The sequence below is a fragment of the Schistocerca piceifrons genome, chromosome 9, assembly GCF_021461385.2.
Source record: "Schistocerca piceifrons isolate TAMUIC-IGC-003096 chromosome 9, iqSchPice1.1, whole genome shotgun sequence".
In the NCBI taxonomy this organism is placed as follows: Eukaryota; Metazoa; Arthropoda; class Insecta; order Orthoptera; family Acrididae; genus Schistocerca; species Schistocerca piceifrons.
The window spans coordinates 147,729,768-147,757,504 of record NC_060146.1 but is presented as its reverse complement, the minus strand read 5'-3'; the positions used below and the strand labels follow the sequence as shown (position 1 = coordinate 147,757,504).

At 38.6% G+C, this 27,737-nt stretch overlaps 1 protein-coding gene across 2 annotated transcripts in view; it reads right to left on the bottom strand.

The window, feature by feature from the left end:
• The window catches only part of LOC124717090 (mitochondrial 2-oxodicarboxylate carrier-like), a 72,439-nt gene that overhangs the window by 18,126 nt on the left and 26,576 nt on the right, over positions 1-27,737 (bottom strand). For both annotated transcript variants that reach the window (XM_047243793.1, XM_047243794.1), the window contains exons 3-5: positions 16,184-16,410; positions 15,180-15,242; positions 11,620-11,772 (exon numbers count right to left, since the gene is read on the bottom strand). In XM_047243793.1, the coding sequence (XP_047099749.1) occupies positions 11,620-11,772; positions 15,180-15,242; positions 16,184-16,410 (443 nt within the window). The remainder of the gene's footprint in view (positions 1-11,619; positions 11,773-15,179; positions 15,243-16,183; positions 16,411-27,737) is intronic.

Here is a 27,737-nt window from a genome sequence, read left to right as displayed (position 1 = left end):
CATATAAATACAGCTTACCCTGCTGAAAGCAAGCAAATGCAACCACTATTTTGTGCATGAGAAGCATATACTTCTGTTGCTGTATGTTCTATTGATGACAGGCCTTTCCTTGACACACGACAGCTTTGCAAGTTTCACATATTCATAAAGGGAAAAGACTGTTTCGAAGATTCTGTCATTTGTGGCTCATATGTGCAACAATTGTGGAATTGGTTTTTCCTGTACTGGGACACAGTTTTATCACTTTTGATACTTTATCATCACATCTGTGTGATTTTCTCTCCAGCTACAGTTATAGTGGCTTATTTGCTACATTAAATAATGAAGGTACTACATTTCATACCAGTTTCCTATTTCCATCATCAACCAACCTGGCTGGAAGCGCAGCAAACAAAACTTCGCATTGTTGTGTAATCATAAGATATTTCTCTGTAAAAAGTAATATCTTCTCAAAGACTAACTAGCCACTTTTTGTTCTTAAAAGGAAAGACATTCTTCACTAAATATCTGTATGTTACAAGAAAATTGTAAATAAACTGTGCTGCATTGTCCTGTTCCACAGTTCTTAGCATGTGACTGTACATGTCAAGACTGCAATAAGATACTGAAACAAAGAAAAACCTATGCTTTATTTTGTCAGAATCAAATATTTTTTCTTTCTTTACATGTAGAAATTTATAAAACAGTGTGTTATTGTGACAAGGTGTACATAATTGTGGAAGATAAAAGACAATCAAACAACGATATCTGTTCATTATCTTCCACAGACCCCATCGAGAAGAAGAATCTCCACAGATGTGGGATGACTCAAAGTACACATTAATAAAAGACAAGCAAAGCTTGAAAACTTCATCTGTACACTGCATCAACAAAAAATATTATTACTGTACTTAATACTACCTTTCCTAATGACAGCTAAATGTAACACAGGAAATTAGTGGCTATGTTGAAAATGGCTGCTGGCTCCTCAGTTTTAGTAAATACTTTCTAATAAATAATGTACACTTGATTACATGGGTATATTTCAAAGAAAATAGTGACCTACATCTGCAAATGAAAAAGCTTGTTCAAGACAGACTTTTATTTGTCATCCTGCTTTACAATGAATACCGTTACTTACCATGCACTATACCCAACAGGAATTTTCAATTCTAGAATCTAGATACAGTACAACTCCAATTATTCAAACTCTGACTATCCGAGTTGCTGATTATCCAAATCACAAAATAACGATTCTGTCTACATGCACTATTGTCCTTCCCTCCGCGAAGCTAGTGTAGGCGCAAACATTACTGGGATGATAAGTCACTGTCGCCAGGTGGCTGACCCAGCCCACTTGTCACCATTCCTTTTGATTACTAGTCAGTCTGTGTGTCGTGGACCTGCACTGCACACTTTGTTTTGTTTGTGAGTGCATTTCGTCGTTCACCATGGCTTCCAAAACAAAGTGTGTTGTGTTACCATTAGTGGATAAACTAAAAATTATAGAACAGGGTAAACAGTGGGCTGAGATGTATGGTGTTGGACAAGCAATGATTTCAGTCCTTAAAAGGAGCAAACCTGTACTTTTAAACTTTGTGTCAGTGTTTGAAAATGTGTTTCTTCAAGAAAAACAATGAAGGCAGCAACAAACAAAAATTTATAAGATGCCTTTTTCAAGTGGTTTTTGCAGCAATGTTCCATGGGAAACACAATTTCAGGTCCAATTCTTTGTGAAAAACCTAAGATCTTAGCTTAGAAGTTTGTTTGTCCATCCTTTAAAGCAACCAACAGCTGGCAAAGAACTTTTAAATGCAGGCACGACATCCGTAAATTAGATTTAAATGGCAAGAAGTTATCACCAGACTCCAAAGCTGCAGAAGATTTTATTGAACAATTTAAAGTTTTAGCAGATTCCTACAATGCTTAGTTTTAGTACAATGCTGATAAAACTGGTCTTGTTTGAAAAGCTCTGCCTAAAAACCAATTTAGCATCTAAAAGGAAGTGTAGTGTTCCAGGACATAAAGTTAGTAAAAAACCGTGTTACGGTGCTTACCTGTGCGAACTCTACAGGAAGCCAAAAAATATCGCTTCTGTTGATAGGGAAATCAAAAAGTCCTAGAGCATTTCAAAATGTGAAAAAGCTCCCCTCTTTTATAAAAACCAACCCAAGGCTTCGATGACTGCACCATTGTTTACCGAGCAGTACGACAAAATTTTCATCCCTGAAGTGAAAAAGCAATAAAAATCTCTTGGAAAAGAAGGCAGTAAAGTGCTTTTGATTGTTGATAATGCACCAACTCATCTCACCAGTGAACTGTTGGAAAGAGGGAATGGTCAGTTTACAACAATATTTTTACTGCCAAACGTCACGAGCTTATTGCTATCACTAGACCAGTCTGTTATCAAAACCAAGAAACACGGTTACAGAAGGAAATTTTTGGCAGAGAACAAAGACAAAGAAGGTGTGTTGGGTAACCACAAAAAAATAAATATTAAATATTGCACTTACACAGAGCCAAAAGCTTGGAGCTTGGTTGAGGCAGTCACATTAAAACGGGTGTGGAACAAGATGAAAGGCATAACACCTGAAGAAGAGAAGGAAAATGAGAAAAAGGAAAAAGAGGCTCAAAGAAAAGAAAGTGGAACAGACAGGGGAGGATGAGGATGGTGTGTCACATGAGGAATTAAGAAACATTCTTTTGAAAATTCCTGGATTTCAGAGGTTAGTGTTGAAGATACAGTGTAATTGATGGTGTGTGATTCATCAGACCCTGGGTTTCAAACTCTAAATGATGATGAACTTGAAAGTGTGAGAGAAGAAAGCATCTTCAAGAAGATGGCCTTAGTGTCGATGTTGAAGCAGACATGGGACCATCATCTGGTGAAGTGTCTGCCAGCTTTGAATCTGCATTGAAGTGGATGGAGCATCAGCTGGAGTGTGACCACATGCAACTTCTCACTATCAAATGGATGCGCAACTTGGCTGCCCGAAACTTTTTCCCACGCACCATTCAAGAGTGGAATGGTAAAGAAGTAGAATGAAAATGGTTCAATGAACCCTCTGCCAGGCACTCAAGTGTGAATTGCAGAGTAACCATGCAAATGTAGATGTAGAAACAGATGAAGACAGTCAAACAGCTTAATTTGACCAAAATGTTCAGCAAACAATGACATTCAGCACCTGTACTGTACAGTCTGCTCTTTAACATGTACATAAAAGTGTTGCATTTTAGTTTTAATTAACGAAAACCTCTTCTTCTTTAAACATATTTTTTCTCTCATTTTCAACATATAGTTCCGTACATACAGTATGTAATTACTGTAATTAAAATACATAGACCCCTTTCTTTTAAAACACCCAATTATCTGAATTTTTGATTATCTGAATGTACCTGGTACCAATTAATTCAGATAATTGGAGTTCTGCTGATATTACATAGTTTGTAGAATGACTGGATAGTGGGGTATGTTTTTAAATTTTGTTATTTTCTTTTGAATTGGCACTGATTCCAAATTCCTTGACTTAAATTGACACTCTGCAGTCGTATATCAACTGAGGGCTGGAGCCTCCTTAAAGAGACATCTGCAAAGTGTGGAGGGTAAAACTTCATGAGGGTCCATACACATTCTATACTCAAAGTGTATGTCGTTAACACCATTTGTGAGTGGTCACGGGAAGTTAAAATGGTGCAGCTTTGGCTATGGGAGAAATTATTAAGCATTTAATGTAACAAGAGCCTTAATATACTATGTGCTAGAGAGCAGTGAAACAGAATTTTTGGAGCTAGACATTTCTTTCACAGGTGTAGATACACACAAACAAGTAATTTAACAAAGAGTTTTCATTTGCTGCTTTTGCCACACCTTGATGTTTCTGTAACTGATATATATAAATCAGGAGTCTTGAAGCAAGTAAATATAAAATAATGGAAAATAAAACTATCAGCTTCCAAGCTGATGTAGACCTCCAGTTACACTTCAGTCTATCATCTTAACCAAAATTTCACTTTCACATTTGTTGGCTTCATCAACTCACAACCCAACTGTCATCTTCCTACCTAACCTAGATGTTGGACTATGCTAGAGATCAGTCAGTAACCAGAACCTTAATATTAATTTAACAATTATTTAATATTCACATTCATTGGCTTTGTCAGCTCTTAATCAAATTTTCATGTTCTACTGTAACTTAGACCTGAGGAAATGCTACTGATCAATCTGTCACCACAACAAAGAGTCTCCCTTTGAGACAAAATCATCAATACTATTTTAACATAGCCAGTGCAAAAGTGCTATATAGATCACTAAAAGAAACTACTATATGCAGCAAAAGCATTTATAGAGTGAGCCAAAATTTGTGCACTTGGATACAACAGTACAATTCCTTGCATACTAACAGTACAGAAATGTCTCTACCAAAATTTAGTCCAGTACATATGTTGTTAGAAAATGGATATCAAAGAAAGGCAGTTTGACAACCATGTAATCATGTGTATGACAAGAGCTTGATTCAATACTTTGTAGCCACGCTGTGCAATTAGCGCAACGGGTGGAGTTTAGTATTAGAACACTTGACTTATAGAGTTTTATTCTGGGTCTCTGTGCATCTTTCTTTATTTTCAACATTTGATCTGCCCAATGACACTGTAGTATACATTGATTCTTAAACAATGCATATCCTACACCACAGTTTTTTTTTTATGTTGAACATAACAATTATTGTTCAGATACAGCAGAAATATTCGTGAAGAGTAATGATCAGTTAAAAATAAATTATTAAATACATTATCTGTGACAGTATGTCAGTGGGCATTCCGTGACAGTATGTCAATGGACAGGAATGCATGTAGGGGTGTAATGCATGGAAGAGAAATGTCAATATGTCTTTAAAAGTGGAATGATAAAGATGAATGTACTGTAATTTCTGTGTTAGTATTAAATACGCAAAACTCCAGTGGAAATTTTTGGAAACTTGTGGGACCAAACTGCTGAGGTCATTGGTCTCTATGCTTACACATGAATTAAACTAACTTAAATTAACTTCTGCTAAGGATAACACACACACGCACATCTGAGGGAGGACTCGAACCTCTGACGGGTGCAGCCGCGGTGGACTGTGACAAGGCGCCTCAACCGCGCGGCTACCCCGCACAGCAAACTCTAGTGTGCAGCACCGTTACAGATTACTGAATGAAGATACTTTTTACATGTGAGATTAGATTATGGTCAAATTGCCTTTCTTTGATGTCCATTTTCTACTCAAAATATGCATTGGGACAAAATTTTGGCAAAAGACATTTTAGTACTGTTAGCATGTCAAAATCAAACACACACACACACACACACACACACACACCACTGCAATGTTGTGAAGGCAAGGTCATCCATAAAATAAAATAAATTAATATGATAGTGAAATAAAGACATATCTAGTTAACAGCTGTTCATTGTCAACCACACGAATCCTTCAATTGGTGGCCTGTAACTGACTCAGAGACATATTGCCAGTATCTGTTTTATACCAGAAACAAGGGCAGCCCATGGGTGGTCCTTTGGAAGAAAAGACAGTGCATGTGGCATTTCTGGCTGGGAGCCCCCCTTTGGGGAATTCAGCTGCATGGTGACAGCATTTTAGCAACTTGCATGTCAATGATAATGAAATGGTGATGACAACAATGTTACACCCAGTGCCTGAGTGAAGAAAATCTTCAAACCAGCCGGGAATCGATGCAGGCCCATCATGTGGCATTCAGCTGTACTGACCCCTCAGCTACAGAGGTGGACAGCCATTTGTAAAGTTGAGCCTATTTGCAGTTATGTATGTTACACAATATTCTTATTGTTCAGTTTTGCTGAACATATACTTTTTGCAAACAAAAAATGCTTAATTAATTATATACTTACTGTATTTTATTTACTTCAGGTGCACTGCCGCAAAAGATAATTCTGTAAGTCAATAATTAGTGAAAATATGCAATATCGTCTTCTTTGGTTGTTTGACATTTTCTTGTTATCATTGACATCGGTTCTCTATTAGCTTATCTCAGCTGTCTGCCTCCATCCAAAATCAGTTGCAGACAGAGACACTGAGAGTAACATGATGGCCACACGGGGTAGCTGTGCAGACTGAGGTGCCTTGTCACAGTCCACACGGCTCCCCCTGTTGGAGCTTCGAGTCCTCCCTCGGGTTTGGGTGTGTGGTGTTGTCCTTAGTGTAAGTTAGTTTACGTTAGATTAAGTAGTGCATAACCTTAGGGACCGATGACCTCAGCAGTTTGGTCCCATAAGACCTTACGGCAAATTTTCAATTTCCAGTAACATGGTGATTATTTGCTATGTACACTTAAAATAATAGCTCTAAATAATGATTACCACCCTACCCTAATACACAGCATACTCCATAGGAAGAAAAGAAAGCAAGCAAGGGTAATAATATCCCTCACAATAACTTCCCAAGAAAAGATGAGTGGAAGCACAAATTGAAGAACTGTCATACAGAATAGATGGTATTTTGAAAGCAAAAAATATTATTCAGAGGCCTATTTCACCATGGAGACAGTAGACAAAAACACAGTCCCCTATTAATACTTGCCAAAAGTATGTCTCATATTAAATAGTAAACCTGAGGGAGATCTGTACACAATAAAATGAAACAGCAAAGATGCAGGAAACTGTAGAAGACAGACTTTGCCCTTGCACAGCACTGTTTAGAATCCTATCAGGAAAATTTCATAAATGGCCCAAAATACTGCACTCAGGACTAAAAAGACAACAACTTTCAGGATTTGAAATTTTAAATATTAAAAAGGATGGGAACTGCAACTGAATTATTAAATATATTTTGCTTTTTTTGTGCTTGTGGATATTGGCACAAAGACTAAAAGGAAACTGGATTGATCTTTCCTCTTTCCACACCTATTCTGTGCCATTCATTTTATAATTTGAGCCAAAAACTCCATCTTTAAATACTGTGGAAATTATTGTCCCAGCATAATGTAGCCATATACGTGTATGTGTGTGTACATACGAGGGTCATTTTTAAAGTAAGAATTGGTAGTGCATCATGTTCATGCATCCTGTAATGTGACATCCGTTCAGTCAGCCACTTTTGGCCAGTTTCTCACTATGTCACCAACATGTTTCTTCCCTCTGCCAGTGTTGGCTGTATAGTTATACTGCTTCGTTTGTCACCACGTCAGTCAGTAATCCCAACGAATGTGAGGCGTGCTCAGTTATTCAGTTCTTAAATGAAAAACAAGTCCGTCCTGCTGAAATTCACCAGCAGCTTGTTGAAGTTTATACATATGTAATGAATGATGGAAGGTGACTGTGTTCAAAAGTGAAAAAATGTACATACTGTAGTTTGTGATACAATTTACATTCATGAAAAAAGTCTCTCTTACCCCATTGCAAATCGGTTCTTACTTTAAAAATGATCCTCGTATGTATGTATGAATGTACGCATGTGTGTCTATGTGTAATCTACAGCAATGAAGAGGGATCTGAACGAAAGCTAGCTATACTTTCAGTCTTGCACATGTGCTTATTTATGATTCAGTGTCTCCACTATTAAGTGAGTTGTTATCTTTGCTCCTTAAAATACTTAACCTGTAATCTATTAGACATCACACCATCAATGACCCATATAAACATTTAATTTACATGCTGTATACTGTAAGATTGTGACGCTTTACTGCTTATTTTCTTTTCAAGCTGTATATTCTATGTTTTTTTTTTTAATACAGCAGAGGATGTGAAAAACACCTCTGTAATAGCAACACTAAAAAAATGGGCTTGTAGCTCATAATGTAAGTCTTATAAAATAAAAAGTTATGAAAATATGCGAAAAGATGTTTCCTTGTGTAATAAACAAGAACAGTAATATGTGTGAATAGAAGCTGATGATTAATGAGATGTAAAGTTAATATGCACAAGATTCATTTTCATCAGCTCTCTTTAATATTTCAATACTGAAAGGTCTTGAGTGGAACAAAAATAATATGAGGAGCAACACTAAACCCTCACTGTTTAGGTGATGCTGGCTCCGCTGCTGTTTAATGTTTATATTAATGACCAGCCACATCCTTACAACAGAAGAAATTTTTTCTATCCTGATGACATCGCCATGCCAAGGAAACATTTGAAGAGATAGAACTCGCTCTTGATGATGCCCTGAAAGAACTAGGCACAGACTACAGGATTAACCTCCTAAGGCCCAACCTCTCAGTAATCCTACCCTATGCTTTCCATCCTGAAAACAGGGAGGCCTTAACAAACCTGAATATGTCTTGAAACAGCACCCCACTGGAATACTGCTTCACTCCACATTACTTAGGGGTAACACTAGACTGCACCCACACTTTCAGACACCACCACTCCAATATCAAACAGAAATAATATCCTGAGAAAGTTAAGAGATGCAAACTGGGGAGGTGAGACCACAAGTTCTTAGAGCCATCGCCTTGGCCTTGTGCTATTATGCAGCAAAGTATGCTTCCCCTATTTACTATGGGCCCTACCCTGAATGAAGCTTGCAGGCTGATTACAGGGTATGAGAAACCTACTCCTGTTAAAAAGATTTACTGTCTTGCCAGTATCGTAACTCCAACTATTCATCAAGAAGTTGCCACAGACTGTGAATGACCGAATGCTGAGAACGTTTAAGCTCATCCAGTGTCTGGCTATAAGCCAGCTCAGCCTAGAGCTAACATTGAGAAAAAGTCAGCCGCAATGAAGAGTGTGGTGTTTGGAGGTCCCTTAATTGCTTAAGAACTGCTGTTGGTAGAGCAAAGTCCTCCCTTAAATTTGTTTGCCGGGATATTGTCCTAGGTATGTCTCAATTTTCAACAGGTCATCTGATTTGCAAGTTAGTTGATGATATTTCTGAAAGTTCTTTTTTTGTAAATATATATGTATAGGGTGCACTGTAAAGGTAGGCTTCTGACATGAGCAAATATATAAACCAATCAGTTGCTTCCGCAGGTCAGTGCATGCACATCACCCATATGCCCTGCCACAGGTACTTCACTGTGTCATTATAGCTGACAGAGAAAGAGAAGACAACCTATTAGTGACCAGTCAAATGAAACACAACATAGTGCTCACCACAAAATAGTGCACATTCCTTATCAAGCATTATGTGAAGCACAATTCGTGGAAAATGTGTCTTGAACTGCATAAGAGATTAAGAATGGAAGTGTTTTGGAAAAAACCTCTAACAATATCTGCAATGCAAAACTTGGTGGAAAAATGACTGCAAGAGGCTCTGTAGGGAATAAAAACTGCAACTATCCAAAAAGAGTTCTAACACCAGAAAACATTGCTGGAGTGAACGGAAGCCTGGAACAAAGTCTGACAAAATCTCAATACTGTTTATCTGCAGAAGGGGGAATTAAGAGATTATGCTGAAACTTTATCAAAAAGACCTGCATCTATACCCTTGCAAATTTACCATTGTGCATGAGTTAAAATGTCCAGAAAAACTTTTGCATGTCAAGTTCTGCTGAGTAAAGTGGATTCGAGACTTTTGGGTCCTGGTTCGGCCTGTCAGAGCATGTGAACTCACAGAACATGCACCATTATGCATCAGAAAATTCCTTAGTACTTTGAAGAGCCATCGCATAATCTCAAGATTGGTGAGTAATGTCTGGTGTGTCAAGCAACTGTTTAATCCATAAGTAGACCAACCCATAGAAGATAAATAACAGTATGGATATTTCAGAAAGATGGAGTGACAGCACACCCTGCTTTGACAACCTTGTCAGGAGAACACGAGGGTCAGGTGTATTCAAATAATCCTCACACACTGGAAGAGCTGCAGCAAAGCAATGAAAATGCTACTGTTGCTATCCCTCAAGCAAAGCTGCTACATGTGTCTCACAGTTTGAGAAATTGGCCACTGTGCTGCATCAATGTCAAAAGTGGCTGTTTCCAGCATCTTCTTTGATGTCCATTAACAAGGCTCAACCCGGCATCAGTCTTAAAATATTTTGCAGACCTATTTTATTTTACTTACTCTGTACAATACATGTGTATGTTTTTGTCAACTCTGAAGAAGGAAATTGTCCAAAAGATCAGAAATGTTTCCAGTCTTCTTTATGGACATCTGTCAACTGCTCTATGCCTCAATTGTATTATATGTGATTGCCTACAATCCTTCCATTACTTATCTCTTTAAGAATTATCTCCATTTTACTTTACACTACAAAATACAGTTCCACACCATAACAAGAATAGAGGGTGATTCAAAAAGAAAGGATAGATTTCAATTGCTCATTAGAGACAAACTGCAAAAGATTGGAACACATCATGTGTGTTAACGGATATAGGAAGGTTCAAAGTTTTCACACACTGTGTCTTGGAATTTACACAAAATCAATCCATTGTTCAAGTCCAACATGCATTCCATCATTGATTCAGCAGGAAGCCACCTTTGCACAAACAGATTTATGACTGGCATAAGGAAGAGCACTGGTCAGTCATGCACACCTAATGAAAATATTGAGTATATCCTAGATGCATTCACATGGAGCCCTCACAAGTTCACAAGAAGGGCAGGCCAGGAACTTCAACTTCCTCAAACAATGGTGAGGGCATGTCCTGAAATGACACCTGCATATGAAGTCTTACACGTTGCAGTTACTGCAGCAGTTGCATCCCAGCGACTATAACAGAAGGAAAAAATTTGGCATTTCAATTCTCCGGGCTATGGCAGAAGACACTTTTCTGAACAACTCATCTGTTCAGATGAATCAACATTTCATCTACCACGTAAAGCAAACCACCATAATGTAAGAATCTGGGGGTTACAAAATCCTGCCATTGTCATTGAACATGAAAGAGCCTCACTGACACTGAATATGTTTTGTGCTGTTTCTCTTTCACAAACTTTATGGATCTTTCTTTTTTGCAATGGAAACTGTGACAGGAATGTCATACCTGAAGATGCTGTGAAATTGGTTGTTTCCTCACCTTCTCAAAGGTTGCAATGATTTCATTTTTATGAACGATGGCTCCCCACTTCATTTTCACCTTGAGGTATTGCTTTATCTTAACAACACCATTACAATGTTGAATTGGAAGAGGTGGCCAACAACATCCTGTTCATTGTTTCTGGCCTCCCAGGTCAATGGACCTCACACCTGCAATTTTTTTCTGTGAGAGTATATAAAAGACAGAGTCTTTGTCCCACTTATGGCAGCTACTCTTCAAGATCTGAGAAATGAAACTGTTGAAGCTGTTGATTCAGTACACAGAGACCTGTTGATTCATGTGTGGAATGAAATGGCCCACCATTTCAATGTTTTTTGAGTGAAGCATGGTGCTCATGTTGCGTGTTTGGTACAGTGTCTGTGCGAATGTTAACCTTTGAACCTTCCTCTATCCAGTGATGTGTGCACTGTGTTCTACCTATCACAGTTTGCCTATAATAAACAACTGAACTCTGCTCTTCCTTTTTTAATCACCTTGTACTTTACATATTATTATTTTTTATTAAACTCCAGTTTGATTAGTATCATATATAAATTCTCTGAAACATCTCTCTTTTTTATTTTACTGTTTCCCAAACCAGTCACACAGATAGAGCACTGCCATGAGTACAGTACCATACTTGTGTGGTATTAATATTTATTTACCTGGGTTCTGATTATTTCCTTGGTAACAGACCATGTGCTAGGGGTTTCTTTGAGATGTGCCCTATTAGACTGGAGTGTCACTTTGACAACCTCAAATGGATTAACCAGAATTGCTTCAGTAATGCCAGCGCACAGACCTGCCAAGGAAAATGTCTGAAACAAAGATCACAGAGTGTAGACACACCTAATAGAAAAATAAATGATGTAGAAACCAGACCAATAAGAAAACAGATATATTTTGTTTCACTTTTGTCAAATACTGCAAATTCAAAATATCTGAACAGCATTTAAAAAACTGAAGCATATTTGCAGCTGTATTTACATGAAAAGCATTGCATCATATAATTTTCTAGTCTGAGAAGTCAGTAAAAATATGAGTGTACAGAGGTAGTACAGTTCAGCTCAATCTGTCAACCACAAGTTAATTCCAACAAACAGCATCAAAACAATACCTACAATGTAATATAAAGTATATCAGACTTAAATTTATAACAAAAGAAGAGGAACGTAAATGTTAAAAGACAAGAATATGTAGTTGCATATATATAACAATATCAAAAATGTGTTTGTTTTTGTTTGTTTGTTTGTACAGCAGCCTTTCTTGCTGAACATAACAAATAATTACAGTGTGGGAAATAAGGAGAGTTACCAGACAGGTAATTACTTGCTTATTAAATGAAAAAAATTAATAATCCTGGAAGTGTTCTGGTCAAAAAACCAAAACACTGGGTAAAATGTTATGGGAGAGAACAATATTTCACCATCCTTCATCTTCCAGATAAACATCCTGATATCCATCACTTTCTTATCTGCAAAGCTGCCAATTTGCTGGTGTTCTGCTATAGGCTTTGGTATCCAGTGTTCTCCAAATACGTAACAAGAAGTGATTTATACCTGTATCCCTTTAATGTCCTAATTAATGGCTTCATGTCAGTCTCTCCTTCGATAGCTCGATTTGTAATGTGACCCTACCACTGAAAGTGATTTGTCGAACTTTGTTCAGGAAGTTGCCCCTTCAACCTGTCATTTATGAGTGAAGCATAAGAGTGAGGTGCACTAGTCGCAATTATTGGTTAATTGTTTTATAGCCTTAAACCTCCTGTTTGTGTTGTTGTTCAATCATGAGGCTCTGGGTCCACCGTGGGCAACAATCAGTTTGTGCTCACGGATACTATTGTATTTCTGTTAGGTCAGGGGCAATAAAAAAGATGCTTGTTACCTGCAAGCATCACTTTCAAACACAAGACAGCCATAACAACTTTATTGCACTTTGTCAAAACCTTTGGGGAATAGGAAGTCTTTGTGTTGGGCACAATGGAATCATGATCTACACCTGTGTCACCATTCATACTTTGCCAACCACTGGGAAGTACATGGCACAGTGTACTTTCCATAGTACAGCATAAAAGGGTTTCTTCCTGTATCCTTCACATACAGTGTGCAGGAAGAATGACTGCTGAAATGCCTTTGTGTCCACTGTAATGGGGTTTTGCTTCAAGAAGGTGAGAGTGAGCAATTCTCTGCTGGAGGTGTGTGGAGATGCAGACAATATAGGCAACCAATCTGTTGCAAAAACTCTTATTAACAATCGTACATGAATGTAGAACAGAGTATCTGTAACAAGCAGACAGTATGGAGCCACTAACGACTCTCAGACCCGAGCAAACCATCACAGACACACCGGCAGTGTGAGTCAGTGTGGCAGGGCAGCAATGAGACAGCTGGTAGCCAGGACTAGGCCAGCATGGCCAGCAGGACTACCCAGGTGATGAACAGGGAACTGGAGGCTGGGGAGCCACAGTGGTCAGCCACAGCACAGAGCCAACTGGAACTCAGTGCATGGCACAGATCTTGGGGACAACAGCAGGCTGCTGGCTGCTTGGGCCTAGGCAGTCAGATGGCAGTCTATAGTATCCCTCTGAGATCCATCAGCAAGCAACACAGATGTGCTTCGGGCCTACTGCCTCTCCGAGCCGCTGGAAACACCACTGTGGAGATGTGGGTAAACAGTGCAACCACAAATGTAAGCACATTGTCTTTTGTTGTCAACTTCATCTCCCACAGCAGCCGTGTTAATATGTCACACTAGCTTTGTCATCAGAGGTGCAAGAGGTGCCAGAATTAGAGCTGCCATCCTAGGCACTGATTATCCTTCTGCCGATTGTGTGCCCTCTTATCTAGCGGAAGTATTCTTCCACTGAGTGCTTACAAAGGCACAGTTCATACTGGGAGCCACTCCGGGCCATAGCACTGACTGCAGTCACCAGTCCCTCAATTTGAGCACCTGTTGCCGAGTGCTGTCGTACACTCGGAATTGCACTAGAGTCTTAACTTCGTGTCATCCCAGTATTGACTGCCAACATTTTCCCTCTGAGCTGAATCCCAAATCTTCACTCCACACGTTGTTTAAGTTCTTCAGATAGGCCACAAATGTCTTCACTGCAAGTTGCCTCTGAGCCATTGCTCCGCATCTCATCCAAATACTGCACACTGGGCCCAGTGTCTGCCACACTCACAGTGCATTTATCTCTGATCAGCTACAAACTTCCCTCTCACCTGGACCTCTTTCCTGCACTGTATTCGAGCCCTACCACTCTCCACCAATACAATTGCACTGACGTCACCCTCATAAAAAATCTTGTAGTGCAACACCAGTGGATTTGAACCAAGTAATACTGTATTCAATTCCAAATGACTGTTTGGTTGTATTCTGTCTGAGTGTAAATAAAGTTCATTTATTGCTTGCTACCTGGGGTACATTGAAAGGTGTGACTCCCTCAGCCATGACAAAAAGTGGACACTGATTCACAGACCAGGGATGGCAGTCATGATTGCATCAAAAGTTCAGCAACTACTGACACAGGCTGTGTGTCGTAATATGGCCCAGCTCTATCAATGATGATGGGCTGGACCTGATGATCTAAATACTATTGCCCAAGGTTCAGTTTGAAGTCCCGTGTTTATGTGTCACTTGGACACCTCTGGATGACCTGGGTCTGGCTGCTGTCATGGAGCAGTCTGTCACTGTCCCAGACACAACCCATGTTTCACAGAAGTGGACGGGAGCTTCTGCTGACGCTGCTGTGTAGGCATAAGTGTTGAATGACTGGCATCTTCTAGAATTCTCCATGCCTCACAGTCTTCATTCATTCACTCCTTCATACATTCATCATGTTCACTACATCCCATCAAGGAGGAGAATCTTCATGAATATCGAACACATCAGGAAATACATTAACAAAAGATGTACACACATCTTCTGCTATTGCATGTTTTCTAGGGTCATCTGCCAGACTCCCATTACTGTTGTATTACTTTTTTCTCATCTCTTGTAATCAAGCAAATAAATTATGTACATCATATTATTCTTTAATTGTCCAAAATATTACTCCAAAATTATGTATTATCCATGTAACTCTTGCTCTAAACTTGTGATAGTATGCAGAAGATAATGTTAAATGTTTAATTTTTGTTCTCATTATACTGAAAGTAATTCTGTGTAGCAACCAGATAATTGTATTATCAAAGAGAAATACTACTTTAATACATAAGGTACTTACTATTGGTGTAGGTGCCGGAGCGCCAAATAAAAAGAACCGCTTATATTGTTCAAATGTGAAAAACTGCAAAAAAAAGAAAAAAAATGTTTTACTTATATGATGAAATGACATATTGCCAATACCTCAATGACAGGCATTATACACAAATTAAAAATACAAACATTCTTTAACCTGTGTAAGAATTATCTTGAGCACTTCCTCTGGTGTTTTTGGTGATATACAAAATTTCATTTTTGCAGTATGTAGACTTGACAGGACAGTCCTCTAATAGTCTAGAGTGACACTGGTTTAATCATGTGTGTTCATACGAACAGCAAATTACAAAGAGTAACTAGTTTTTATTCCATTTCAGGTTATCTTGTACCAACAGAGGCAGGAGTTTGAATACAGTGTTAGTAACTATTTGTCAGTTATTTTCTGCACCAAGAGGTTGAGAGGGGTTTGTGTTTTGTGATAATAGTTAACAGTAAAGTGTTTAAAGGTACTGGTAAACAATGTGCATGATCAAATCCTACAAAGCACACTAAGAAAATGCAGTAACACAACAAACATGAAGTGATGTCACGTCATAAAGTGGTAACAGCAGCTGCCAAGATTAGCCGCGCGGTCTAAGGTGCTACAGTCATGGACTGTGCCGCTGATGCCGGCGGAGGTTCGAGTCCTCCCTTGGGCATGGGTGTGTGTGTGTAAGCTTAGGGACTGATGACCTTAGCAGTTAAGTCCCATAACATTTCACATACATTTGAACATTTTTTGGTAACAGCAGGCCACACTGTAAAATTCAAGAGTTAAATGATATAGCTTCAGAAATAAAAACATGATGCACAGAAGATTGTTGTTAGGTGCTGAAATAAGTAGTGGGGGAGGGAAGGGAGAAATCATCCCCCCCCCTTTTCCCCCAATGGTAACATAAGCTTGCAATGACATAAAAATGATTCTCTATCTCTTATTCAATAAAAAAGTTCAGATCAGTAATAACTTTAGATTTCGAGCACCAAACTCACCTTCACTGCCCTCTTTGGTGTCTCGACAAGTATGGGTGGTATGACGCCTTTCCAGAAGGAGAAAAAACCCTCATGGCGGTACATTGTCCGCATACAGTCGAGGATACCTGTGTAGTGGTAGTGCTGTACGCTGCCAGCCAGGGAAGGTGCCGCATGGCGCGTTCCCTGCAGTTGGAATCGCGTCTTCACCAGGTCCAAAGGGTGCATGATGCATACTTCCACAAATCCTGTTCATAGCATTTTCATGAGTATACAAAGAATGACATTTAATTGTGCTAACTGCATATAACTTTGGCAACAGGATTAACACCTAAGGTGACTAGCTAAAAACTACGCACATACCCCTTTTAAATTAAAAGGAGAGACTATTTCTTGACTTCTTTTGCTTTTCACATTTGATTCAGCTTCACACGTGCGCCTATTGTCAAAAGTATGATTGTATAGAAAGAAGACTGAGCAAAGTTTATGACTTGACTGAGAACCTTTTGGTAGGAAGGATGAAGCATGTTATCCCGGATGGAGAGGTGTTAGCAAATGTAAAAGTAACTTCAAGTATGCCCCAGGGAAGTGTACACAGACCTTTGCTGTTTATGTTGTATATTAGTGACATAAAAGAAAATATTACCAACAATTTCACTCTGTTTTGAAGATGATGCCATTATCTGTAATGATGCATTTTCTGTCAAAAACTACAGAAATATTCAGTCCAATCTTGATAAGATTTCAAAGTGTTGCGAAAATTGCTTTAAATATACAGAAATGTAAAATTATGCACTTCACAAAATGAAAAAAAAAAAAAAAAAAAAAAAAAAAACATATTAAGTTGGTGCATAAGTTTGTAGCAATTTTTGTTTAGCATGCAGGTATTCTGGTTGATATGGTTTATTTATCGATTGTCATTTTTTGTTTGTAGTTCACCATTGCTATTTTAGTTTACATACTGTCATTTTGTCATTAGCAGATAGTGAGTGAATCTGTGGACACTAGAAAGTGGAGTGCCAAGTGGAGAAATAGGAACATTTCTGACACTCTTCTGTGTCAGTTCAATGGAGGGATGGCAGCAGCAGAGGCTGCAAGAAACATTTGTGCTGTGTTTGGGGATAAAGCCAATGGGAGGAGTACAGCAAGAAAATGGTTTTCTCAGTTTAAGGAGGATTGTTTTGACATTAGTGGCTCTCCACATTCAGAAATACCTTCAAGGTTTGATGAAGATTGTTTTTCCACATTAATCCACAATGATCTGTATAAGTGTATTTGAGAACTGTCAAATGTAATGAATTGTGATCATTCCACCAAAGTGCAACATTTGTATGCAGTGGGGTAGATTCAGAAATCAAGTGTACGGATATCGCATGCTCCAAGGCAAAATCACAAAAGTCAGCACTTGGCCATATGTGGATCTCTGCTTGTTCATCATCAATTGGCTTCTTAACAACACCAACCATTCCTATCCTGTATCATTACTGGTGATCAGAAATGGTGTCTTTATACTAACATAAGGAAAAGAAAGGAACGGTTGAGTCCAAACAAAGCTGAAACTCCCCTTACAAAGACCTGTGCGCATCCACGAAAGATAATGTTATGCATCTGGTGGAGCAGATGCATAACATGTGTGGTGTACTGTTAATTGCTTTCCCGAGGTGTGACCATCACTGCTGCCATTTATTGTCAACAAGTGGGACATCTTGCAGAAATGATCCAAGAATGATGACAAGGGAGACTGTGTGAAGTGATGCTACTCCACAATAACACCCACCCACATACTGCTAGACTGACATTAAACAGGAGTTGGGTTGGAAGTCATTCCACACCCACCTGGTGCCCTAGGATTTTCACCTTTTCCACGCTCTATCCAACAACCTTCAAGGACCTTCCTTTCCCCATGAAAATGTGCACCAAATATGGCTTGAGAAGCTCTTCACCTCATAACCATACGACTTCTACAGTCACGGAACTGGAAAGTAAATAGTGAACCTTGATAGTGGTTTGCAGAGTACGTATGTAGATGTAGAGTTGGGGGCAGGGGGGGGGGGGGGGGGGGAGGAAAAATAATGATGCACCATAACAAAGGAATACCAAGCAGTACAGAGCCTCATAAACAACATTATTATTAAACATGCACAGTTAAAACTATGTGCCAAACTGGAACTGAAACTTCTATGGCAAGTGTGCAACTCTTTAAGCCATCTGAGCACATATCACAAATTTTTATTGGCTGCCTTCCATTCCTTCTTATTTCTCCACACCCTCTCTTTTACTGCTGTAGGACTGGCACCCCCAGAAGGATGGATATACTTGGCTTCTTCACAGCCTCAGTATTGGTACTGGGATGAGTTTACTTTACTTCATGCTGAGTATAAGCTGTATTCACAGTATGTGACAAGTTAAAACTATGTAACAAACACACGGTCTGTCGAAACAGTTTGGAGACCATTGTATTCTTGGCATACAAGTAAAGGTGATGCAGTCACTATGGTGGCAGCTTGAAATAATAAAACTGTAAATAACGGCTGTGCATTCAACAAGTCTGTTGTGATCAAATAGTGCTAAGTTGTGGATGTGCAGCCGTAGTGTGTCAATATTGTTGTGGCACATATCACAATGTAGCAATGAAGTGAGCACCTCTAAATCAAGAGTTTAAGACATTCTCCAGAATGTTTTGAAGAAGACGAAAGTGTGTGCAATTTTTGTTGTGCACACCTTACCTCCAGAACAAGAACAACAAAATGTAGATGCCTTTTGCAGCAACTTGGTTGAAATGAAAAATGCTGGCACTTTTTTACTGGAAAAAAACTCATCACAGTTAATGAGAAGCAGTTATTGATATGAAACTATCAAAATACAACAAAGTGCAAGACTAGTCCCTGATGGTTTGTCAAGCCTGAAGAAGATGTGAACATGATTCGCAAGTTGAACAACATCCAAAAGAAGGACTTTTCTGATAGTTTCATGTGGTTCTATGAATGTTCTGTACACTGTACTCAGACAGAGGAGGGAGGATAACTTTTCAAATCCTCATCTGATCACACAGATTTAGGTTTTCCATGATTTCCCTAAATCACCCCAAGCAAATGCTGGGAGGGTTCCTTTGAAAAAGGCACAGTTGATTTCCTTCCACATACTTTCATAATCCGAGCTTGTGCTCCATCTCCAGTGGCCTCGCTGTTGATGGAATGTAAAACTCTAATCTTCCCTCCCTCCTTCCTTCCTTCAAAAGGGGGGAGACTATGTAGAGCAACTGAAGCATTAAAATCACCATCTTAACTTTCTTCTATTTTTTACTTATCCAATCTCAAAACTCTTTGGAGTATAACATGGAAATTGAAAATTTGTTCTAGGTCAGCACTGGAACCTCAATTTCCTGTTTTCAGTGAGCAGTCTACAGTTTCAACAGCAACTGAAATGGGAAATACATGTTAGTAACCTGTCAAAGAAACTCTTGACACTGTGCTACAGTCAGTGGATTTTAAAAGTGACACCAATAAACAGTGGTGCAGACATACTATCTGCAATTCACTTCATTGCTTCACTATGGAATCATTTTCTGAGGAAATGCTTCTCAGAGCAAAAACATATTTAGACTGCAAGAAAGAGTAGTGATCATAATTGTCAGCTTTAGAAAACAGAATACTGTAGACGTCATTTTAAGGTGTTTGAAGAAATAGATGTTCCATAAAGTAACATTATTCACCAGAAACTATCTTGTTTGAACTGGTAAACTAATGCAGGATGAGGATGTACACAATTGTAGTATCAGAGGACAGTCAAATATCCTCAAAATTTCCTCTAGAACGTTGCCCTAAAAGAAAAGTGTAATCCACTGTAGTGTCATATTACACAAAAACACATCAGAGGCAATGAAAATATTAAGAACTGCATCATGCAATACACCACTGTATCAGCATATTTTACCAGAGATGATCAATTGCAGTCTAGGATCAGACCATCATCAGTTCCTCTGTACCAAAGACAAACAAAAACACATGTAACAAAATGAGTGACATTAAAGTATGCAGTTGTTATATGAAAAGACATTAAATGCATCACATCCTATATCACTATAAAAAAGTAGTTATTATAACATCTTAGCTATGCATTTCTGTGACTGGGATAACAGCTATCAGGTGTATGTTGTTCCATCATTTGTAGTATACATAACATATGTGTCCATTTAACCTCATAGATGTTTGTGTGTGGTAATCTCATTCAATGAACAGAGTATCTCCACAGTCATACATTACATACATACAGCCACTATCAATGATGTAATGGTGTACATCTGATAACTGTTATTCCAATTATGGAAATGCAAAACTAACATGTTTCTGTAAGCAGTTCTTTATGGTGATATAAAATGTTGCGCATTTAACATCTTTTTACATAACAGCTGCATACTTTAATGTTACACACTTTGTTACATGTGTTTTTATTCTTCTTTCAAACAATGGAAAATCCAGGATGGAATGTAACAATATTATGAACAGGATAGTTGCTACGCATCGTATAGCAGAGATGCTGAGTCGCAGATAGGCACAACAAAAAGACTGTCACAAACAAAGCTTTTGGTCACTAAGGCCTTCATCAAAAATAGACAAAAAAACACACGCGTGTGCGCACGCGCGCACACACACACACACACACACACACACACACACAAATGCAACTCACACACATGACTGCAGTCTGAGGCAGCTGAAACCACATTCTTATTCTTCTTTGGTACAGCGGACCTGATATGATCCGATCCTTTACCGAAATTGATTCTCTCTTCTAAAATATACTGATGCAGCTGTTTATTACATAGCACAGTTCTTAGTATTCATTAAAGCTGTACAACACCACATTCATAAAAAGATGCAATAAAAATGATCCACAGCCAGTATTTAAAAAGCAGTCTAAAGGCATTTCTAATAAAGCAATTTTCATTCTACGCAAGAATTTTTAAATATACAAAATCAGTAATTTTCTTTAAATGTATATCAATAACTAAACTTAGAATTTTAAAATGTTCATATATTTTCCTTTTTTCTTTATACTGTATATCAAGTTATATAATTTTGACCTATCCAACAGTGCTCATGCAACCTGCACTGTACACTAAAGCTGAATCAATACATATATTATACAAAACAAGAAACAACACCTTGTGGGTGGGTTAGTGGGGTCCTCCATCGAATCCTTTCCACAGCGATGATATTCCCACATACCCATGAGACAACCTCGGGTAGTAATGTTCAGAAATCACATGCAGAAACTTGAGTGATGATGAAAGTTTGGGTCAGGTCTTGAGGTGTACTTAGATACGCCTGCTAACTGAAAGCAGGAAATCTGGTTTTGAGTCCCAGCTGGCCACAGATTTTCAACTCTTGCTATGAGGGATAGTATTAAAGTTTTAAATATAACCTTTAAAAATAATCAGCAATGCCCATGAACTTAACAATGCTATTAGCCCTTCTCTACATACTCACTCTTCAAAGTGACTCATTTTTCACAGTGAAGGATGATTTGGCACATATCTTGGTTGTAGAAGTCTGTATATTTGGCTGTTCATGAAATGTTCAACGTCAAAAATCACCATACAACCAACATTTACATGATTAAGTGCCTGATAGAGAGTTCATCAAACCACCTTCAAGCTATTTCTATACCGCTCCAATCTCAAATAGCACACAAGAAAAACCAACAATTAAATCTTTTAGTGTGAGCTCTGATTTCACTTATTTTATTATGGCGATCATTTTTCCCCTTGTACATGGATGCCAACTAAATATTTTCACACTCTTAGGAGAAAGTTGGTGATTGATATTTCATGAGAAGCTACTACCACAATGAAAAAGCCTTCATTTTAATGATTTCCACCCCAATTCATGTATCATAACTGTGGCACTCCCTCCCCTGTTTCATGATAATAGAAAACAAAGCTGCCCTTCTTTGAAATTTTTTGACATCCTTCATCAATTCTATCTGATGCAGATCCCACACTGAACAGCAATAATCCAGCAGACAGTGGACAAGCATAGTGTAAGCAGAGTCTTTAGTAGACCTGTTGCTTTTTCTAAGTGTTCTGCTAATAAAGTGCTTTGGTTTGCTTTCCTCACAACATTGTCTATGTGATCTTTCCAATTTAAGTTATTTGTAATTGTAATCTCTAAATATTTAGCCAAATTTACAGCATTTAGATTTGTGTGATTTAATGTATAACAAATATTTAGTGGATCCCTGTTAGTATTTGTGTGGATGACTTCACACTTTTCATTATATAGAGTCAATTGCCACTTCTCTAACCATACAGATACTTGTCTTAATCACTTTTCAATTGGTACTGACAGCCAGATGACTTTACTAGACTGTAAATAACAGCATCATCTGCAAACAATCTGAGAGGGCTGCTCAGATTGACTCCTAAATCATTTATGTAGATCAGGAACAGCAGAGGGCCTATAACACTTCCTTGGGAAACACCAAATGTTTTACTTGATGACTTTCCATCAACTGCTATGAACTGTGCCCTTTCTGAGAGGAAATCATGAATCCAGTTAAACAACTGTGACAATACCCCATATGCTTACAATTTGATTAGAAGGTGCTTGTGAGGAACTGCTTCAAAAACCTTCTGGAAACCTAAAAAACATGGAATCAGTCTGACATTCCCAGTTGATAGCGCTCATTACTTTATGAAAATAAAGAGCTAGTTGTGTTTTGTAAGAAAACTATTTTCTGAACCCATGTTGAGTGTTTGTCAATAAATTGTTTTCTTTGGGGTAATTCATAATGTTCTAACACAGTATATTTTTCAAAATCCTACTGCAAATCTGTCAGTGACACCTGTCTGTAATTCTATGGATTACTTCTATATCCTTTCTTGGATATTGCTGTCACTTATGCAACTTTAGGTATGAATATTTCAATGAGTGACCAGTTGTACATGATTGCCAAGTATGGAGTTATTGTATCAGTATTCTCTGACAGGAACCTGACTGGTGTAGAATCTGAACCGAGGCTTCACCTTTATAAAGTGATTTAAGTTGCATTGTTACACCGAGGATATCTTCTTCTAAGTTACTCATGCTGGCAGTTGTTCTTGATTGAAATTCTGAAATATTTACTTTGTCTTCTTTGGTTAAGGAATTCCATAAAACTGCATTAAATAATTCTGTTGTAGTGGCATGGTCATCAGTAAGATCACCAGTGTTATTGCGCAGTGAAGGTATTGGTTGTGTGCTGCTGCTGGCCTACTTTACATACAACCAGAATCTCTTTTGGCTTTCTGCCCGATCTCGAGACAGAATTTCATTGTGGAAACTATTAAAAGCATCTCATATATAATCCATTACCAATGGCCAAAACAGTCCCAGAAAATCCTCAGCATCACCTCTCCCAATGACGGTCTGGTCAGGTCTTCGCTTCTTTCGGTGGTGGTGAATTGACATTTTCCCATTGCTTGCTTTGCCTTGCAGTGATAGTGATCCAACTGTCACTAATCTGTGATTATTATCTGGCTAAACAAGTCATCTGGATTGGCATGACATAGCTGAACATTTCTGCTGTTGCCTCAGTTCGTCTTGCTGCTGCCTCAGTTCAGCTGGCTTACTGAATGGAATGGAACAGTGGCAGAACTCAGCAGTCAGGATCAGAATACTGTGCAAGATGTTTAAAACTGATATGTGACTGACTTATACTTTTTCCCCTACTGCCTCAATTGTGATACGCTGGTCTTTGTGCACTGGGGCTTCCACTCCTCTTGCGATTTCCTGTTCTTCACGGAGAGATGGTCTGCCGCTCTGCTATTTATGATTCAGACTTGTTTGACCACAGTGGAAGTGTGTGCCACCTAACTATTGCAGTATATGATGTTGCACTGTAGCCTAAACTTGCACCAACTCAGCACAGATTGTTACAACATTATTTTCCATCAAACATGGAAAATAAATTACCACACTATACTCCACTTTATCAATAGACTGTACCATACTGATTTAGTCACCTTGTGCTATTCTACTGTGGAACAGGGATTTCAGTGTGTACTAGGACTGCAGACATGTAACAGCAAACAAAAAAAATTAATTATGTAACTTCAAACAATGTAGGGAAAGACTGATTGCTACTTACCACAAAGATAACATGCTAAGTTGCAAACAGGCACAGTTATATGGCACTTACACATAAGCTCTTGGCCACAGTCTTCATCCGAAAAAGAGAAACACACACCATTCATTTACACAAGCAAGCATACTTCACACACACGAGCCCCAACTCTGGCAGCTTGTATCCAAGCTGCTGGAGCTGGCGGTCATGTGTGCGTGAGATGTGCTCGGTTGTATGAATGAATGGTGTATGTGTCTCTTTTTCTGATGAAGGCTGTAGCCAAAAGCTTATGTGTAAGTGCCATTTAAGTGTATCTGTCTGCAACTTAGTGTGTTATCTTTATGGTAAGAAGCAATCTAACTCTTCCCACATTGTTACTTACGTAGCTTTATTTTTTTATACAATAATTAAAACTTTATGACTATCCCTTTGTACACAGCCGTTTATCTGCAAAGAGATGAAAACTTGTAATGCGTTTAAAGTATGTGTCAAAGAATGAACACAGTCAAAGCTCATATTTTTATGTGAAAAAGATATAATTTGTTTATAACTATGAACAAGAAGTCCATTGACATGGCAATGTCAACAACCCAAGTAGGTGACAAAAAAATAAAACTGGTGAACTGCAGCTCTCCAGTGCATCAGACTGGTGGTTTTGCACTTTCCATAACCTGTGGCAAGTGGGTTGCAGACAAAACAGACAGATACTCCACTCATGCAAGACATTGTTTTATTTTTCCAAAACACATCAGCACTTTCTGTGGTATATATAAGGTGGACTTTTTTATTGCTCCATCTGACAATTATTATAATATACTAATATTACAATTTCAGCTTAAATCTATTTAAATACATATAAAGAAGTTATAAATAGGTGTCCAATTTTACATTGGTTTACATATATAGGGAATGACACATATCACCTGACTGACACACAAAATACAGAACATTTATGCTACAGCAAAAATTAGATCACAAACACTAGTTTGTAGAACAAATATTTATAGAATTTTACAAATAGCATATGTGGTACCAAACAATCATTTTTATGCAGATAGCTTTACAAGTAACACACATTTTGACAGCCCATCATCTGCAAACAAACAAAAACTTAAAAAAAAATTTCAGGCCACTGTCAACAGCATCGATATACTTGGAGAAATGCATGGTAAACACTGTCCTGTATTATAATATATTTATTCACAACTGGTTTCAATTACTGATCATCTTCACAGTGGAAAATTATTGTGACAACTTCTCATGTCATACACACTATTTAAATGAAACTTTCTATTCCATTCGGAGACAGACAGAGCAAAAAACAACTGTCTATATGCCTCTGTATGACTCCTAATTTCTCGTGTCTTACCTTCATGGACTGTACATGAAATGTATGTTGCGGCAGTAATATCATTCTGCAGTCAGCTTCAAGTTGTCTGAACTTTCTCAGCAGTGTTCTTCAAAATGAATGTCTTTTTCCCTCCAGGGATTCCCACTTGAGCTCCTGAAGCATATCTGTAATGCTTACATGCTGATCGAATCTGCAGGTAACAAATCTAGCGGTTTGCCTCTGAAATGCTTTGATGTCTTCTTTCAATCTGACCTGGCGCGGATCCCAAACACTCAAGTAGCATTCAAGAATAGGTCACACTAGCATCCGACATGTGGTCTCCTTTACAGATGAACTACACTTTCCTGAAATTCTCCCTGTAAACCAAAGTTGACCATTCCCTACCAGAACAACCTCATTCCATTTCATATTGCTTTGCAATGCCACTCTCAGTTTTTTAAATGATGTTACTGTGTCAAGCAGGCCACTGCTAATGCTGCATCCAAACGTCAATAGTTTGTTTTTGCTATTCATCTGCATTAACTTACATGTTTCTACATTAAAAGCCAGCTGCCATTCATCACATGAACTAGAAATTTTCTCTAGGTCCGCTTGTATCAGCTTACAGTCACTTATCTTCAACACCTTCCTGTATACTACAGCATCATCAGTGCTGTACGCCACAGCATCATCAGTGAACAATCATGGATTGCTGTCCATCCTGTCTGCCAGATCATTTATGCACTCTATGTGATCAAAGGTATCCAGGCACCTGGCTGAAAATGACTTACAAGTTTGTGGAACCCTCCATCGGTAATGCTGGAATTCAATATGGTGTTGGGCCACCCTTAGCCTTGATGACAGCTGCCACTCTCACAGGCAGATGTGAAGTACCCCCCTCCGATCACAAAACACAGTTGCCAAAACCTTCCCTGCCGTCTCGTTTATTTGAATTTCTTTGATGGTGGTGAACCGGAGTGATGCCACTGACAAAATTGTTGTTTTGTTTCAGGGATGTAATGAAATGCCCATGTTTCATATCTCGTGATGATAGAGTCCAACAACTTCTCCTTGTTGCCTCCCCCCTCACATTGTTGAAGAAACTTGCGAGCACAGTCAAAGTGTTGCTCCTTATGTCCACCAGTCAGCATCGGGGGGACCCAGCAAGCACACACCTTGTGATAACCCAACATTTCTGTTAAAGTTCTTTCAATTGTGCTGTGGGAAGCTTCAGAAATGTGTTCAACAATTTCATGGACAGTGACCCTCCAATCTTTGACCAGCTCACTGTTGATCTTCTGGATAATCGCATCCGAAACGAGCGGTCTTCCACTCCGATCGTTATCGTGAACTTCTGTGCGACCCTCAGCAAAAGCCCTGCACCATTTGCGGACGTGCTGAACAGACACGCATTCTTCATCATACATTTCAGTCAATTGCTGACGAATCTCCACGGTAACTTCCTTGCGTGGAGAAACCAGAGTACTGCTCAAACCTCGCACTTGTGAGGAGCAATGACAGTACATTTGTACAATCCTCCTGCTTGAATGATTTTTTAAACTTGGAATTTATAACTTTGGCCTTTCTTTTGCTATCTCCCACTGTCAAGCCAGACTGGTCAATGAAAGACAGAATGGAAGCCTTAGACCCATTTAGCAATTTGACACAGGTCCAGAATTTGTGGGGTTCTCCGTCATATCTTTAGCCAAGATATGACAATGGTAGCTATTGTATGCCTCATCCCTAGATTTTTTTCACAGACACACAAGTCTCTGCTAATCTTTGCCTGTCATGATTTGTGTATCCTATTTTGAATGGAGAGTTCAACAGCCTTTGCTCCCTCAGCATTTTCTGAATTTCATTATTAAACCAAGATGGGTCTTTTCCATCCTTAATCCACTTAGTAGGCACACACGTGTCCAGGGCATGATTTATAATATGTTTAAACTTTGCCCATAAATCCTCTATGTCCATCATTCTGGAACTAAATGATTGCAGTTGATTGTCTAAGTGAGACACTAACAACTGCTTATCTGCTCTTTCCAGCAGAAACACTCTCCTAGCCCTTTTGACTGAATTATTATCTTTGTTGCCATTGCGGCAAGAAGTATCTTTTTCTGATTTTTGCATGTCAGCTAC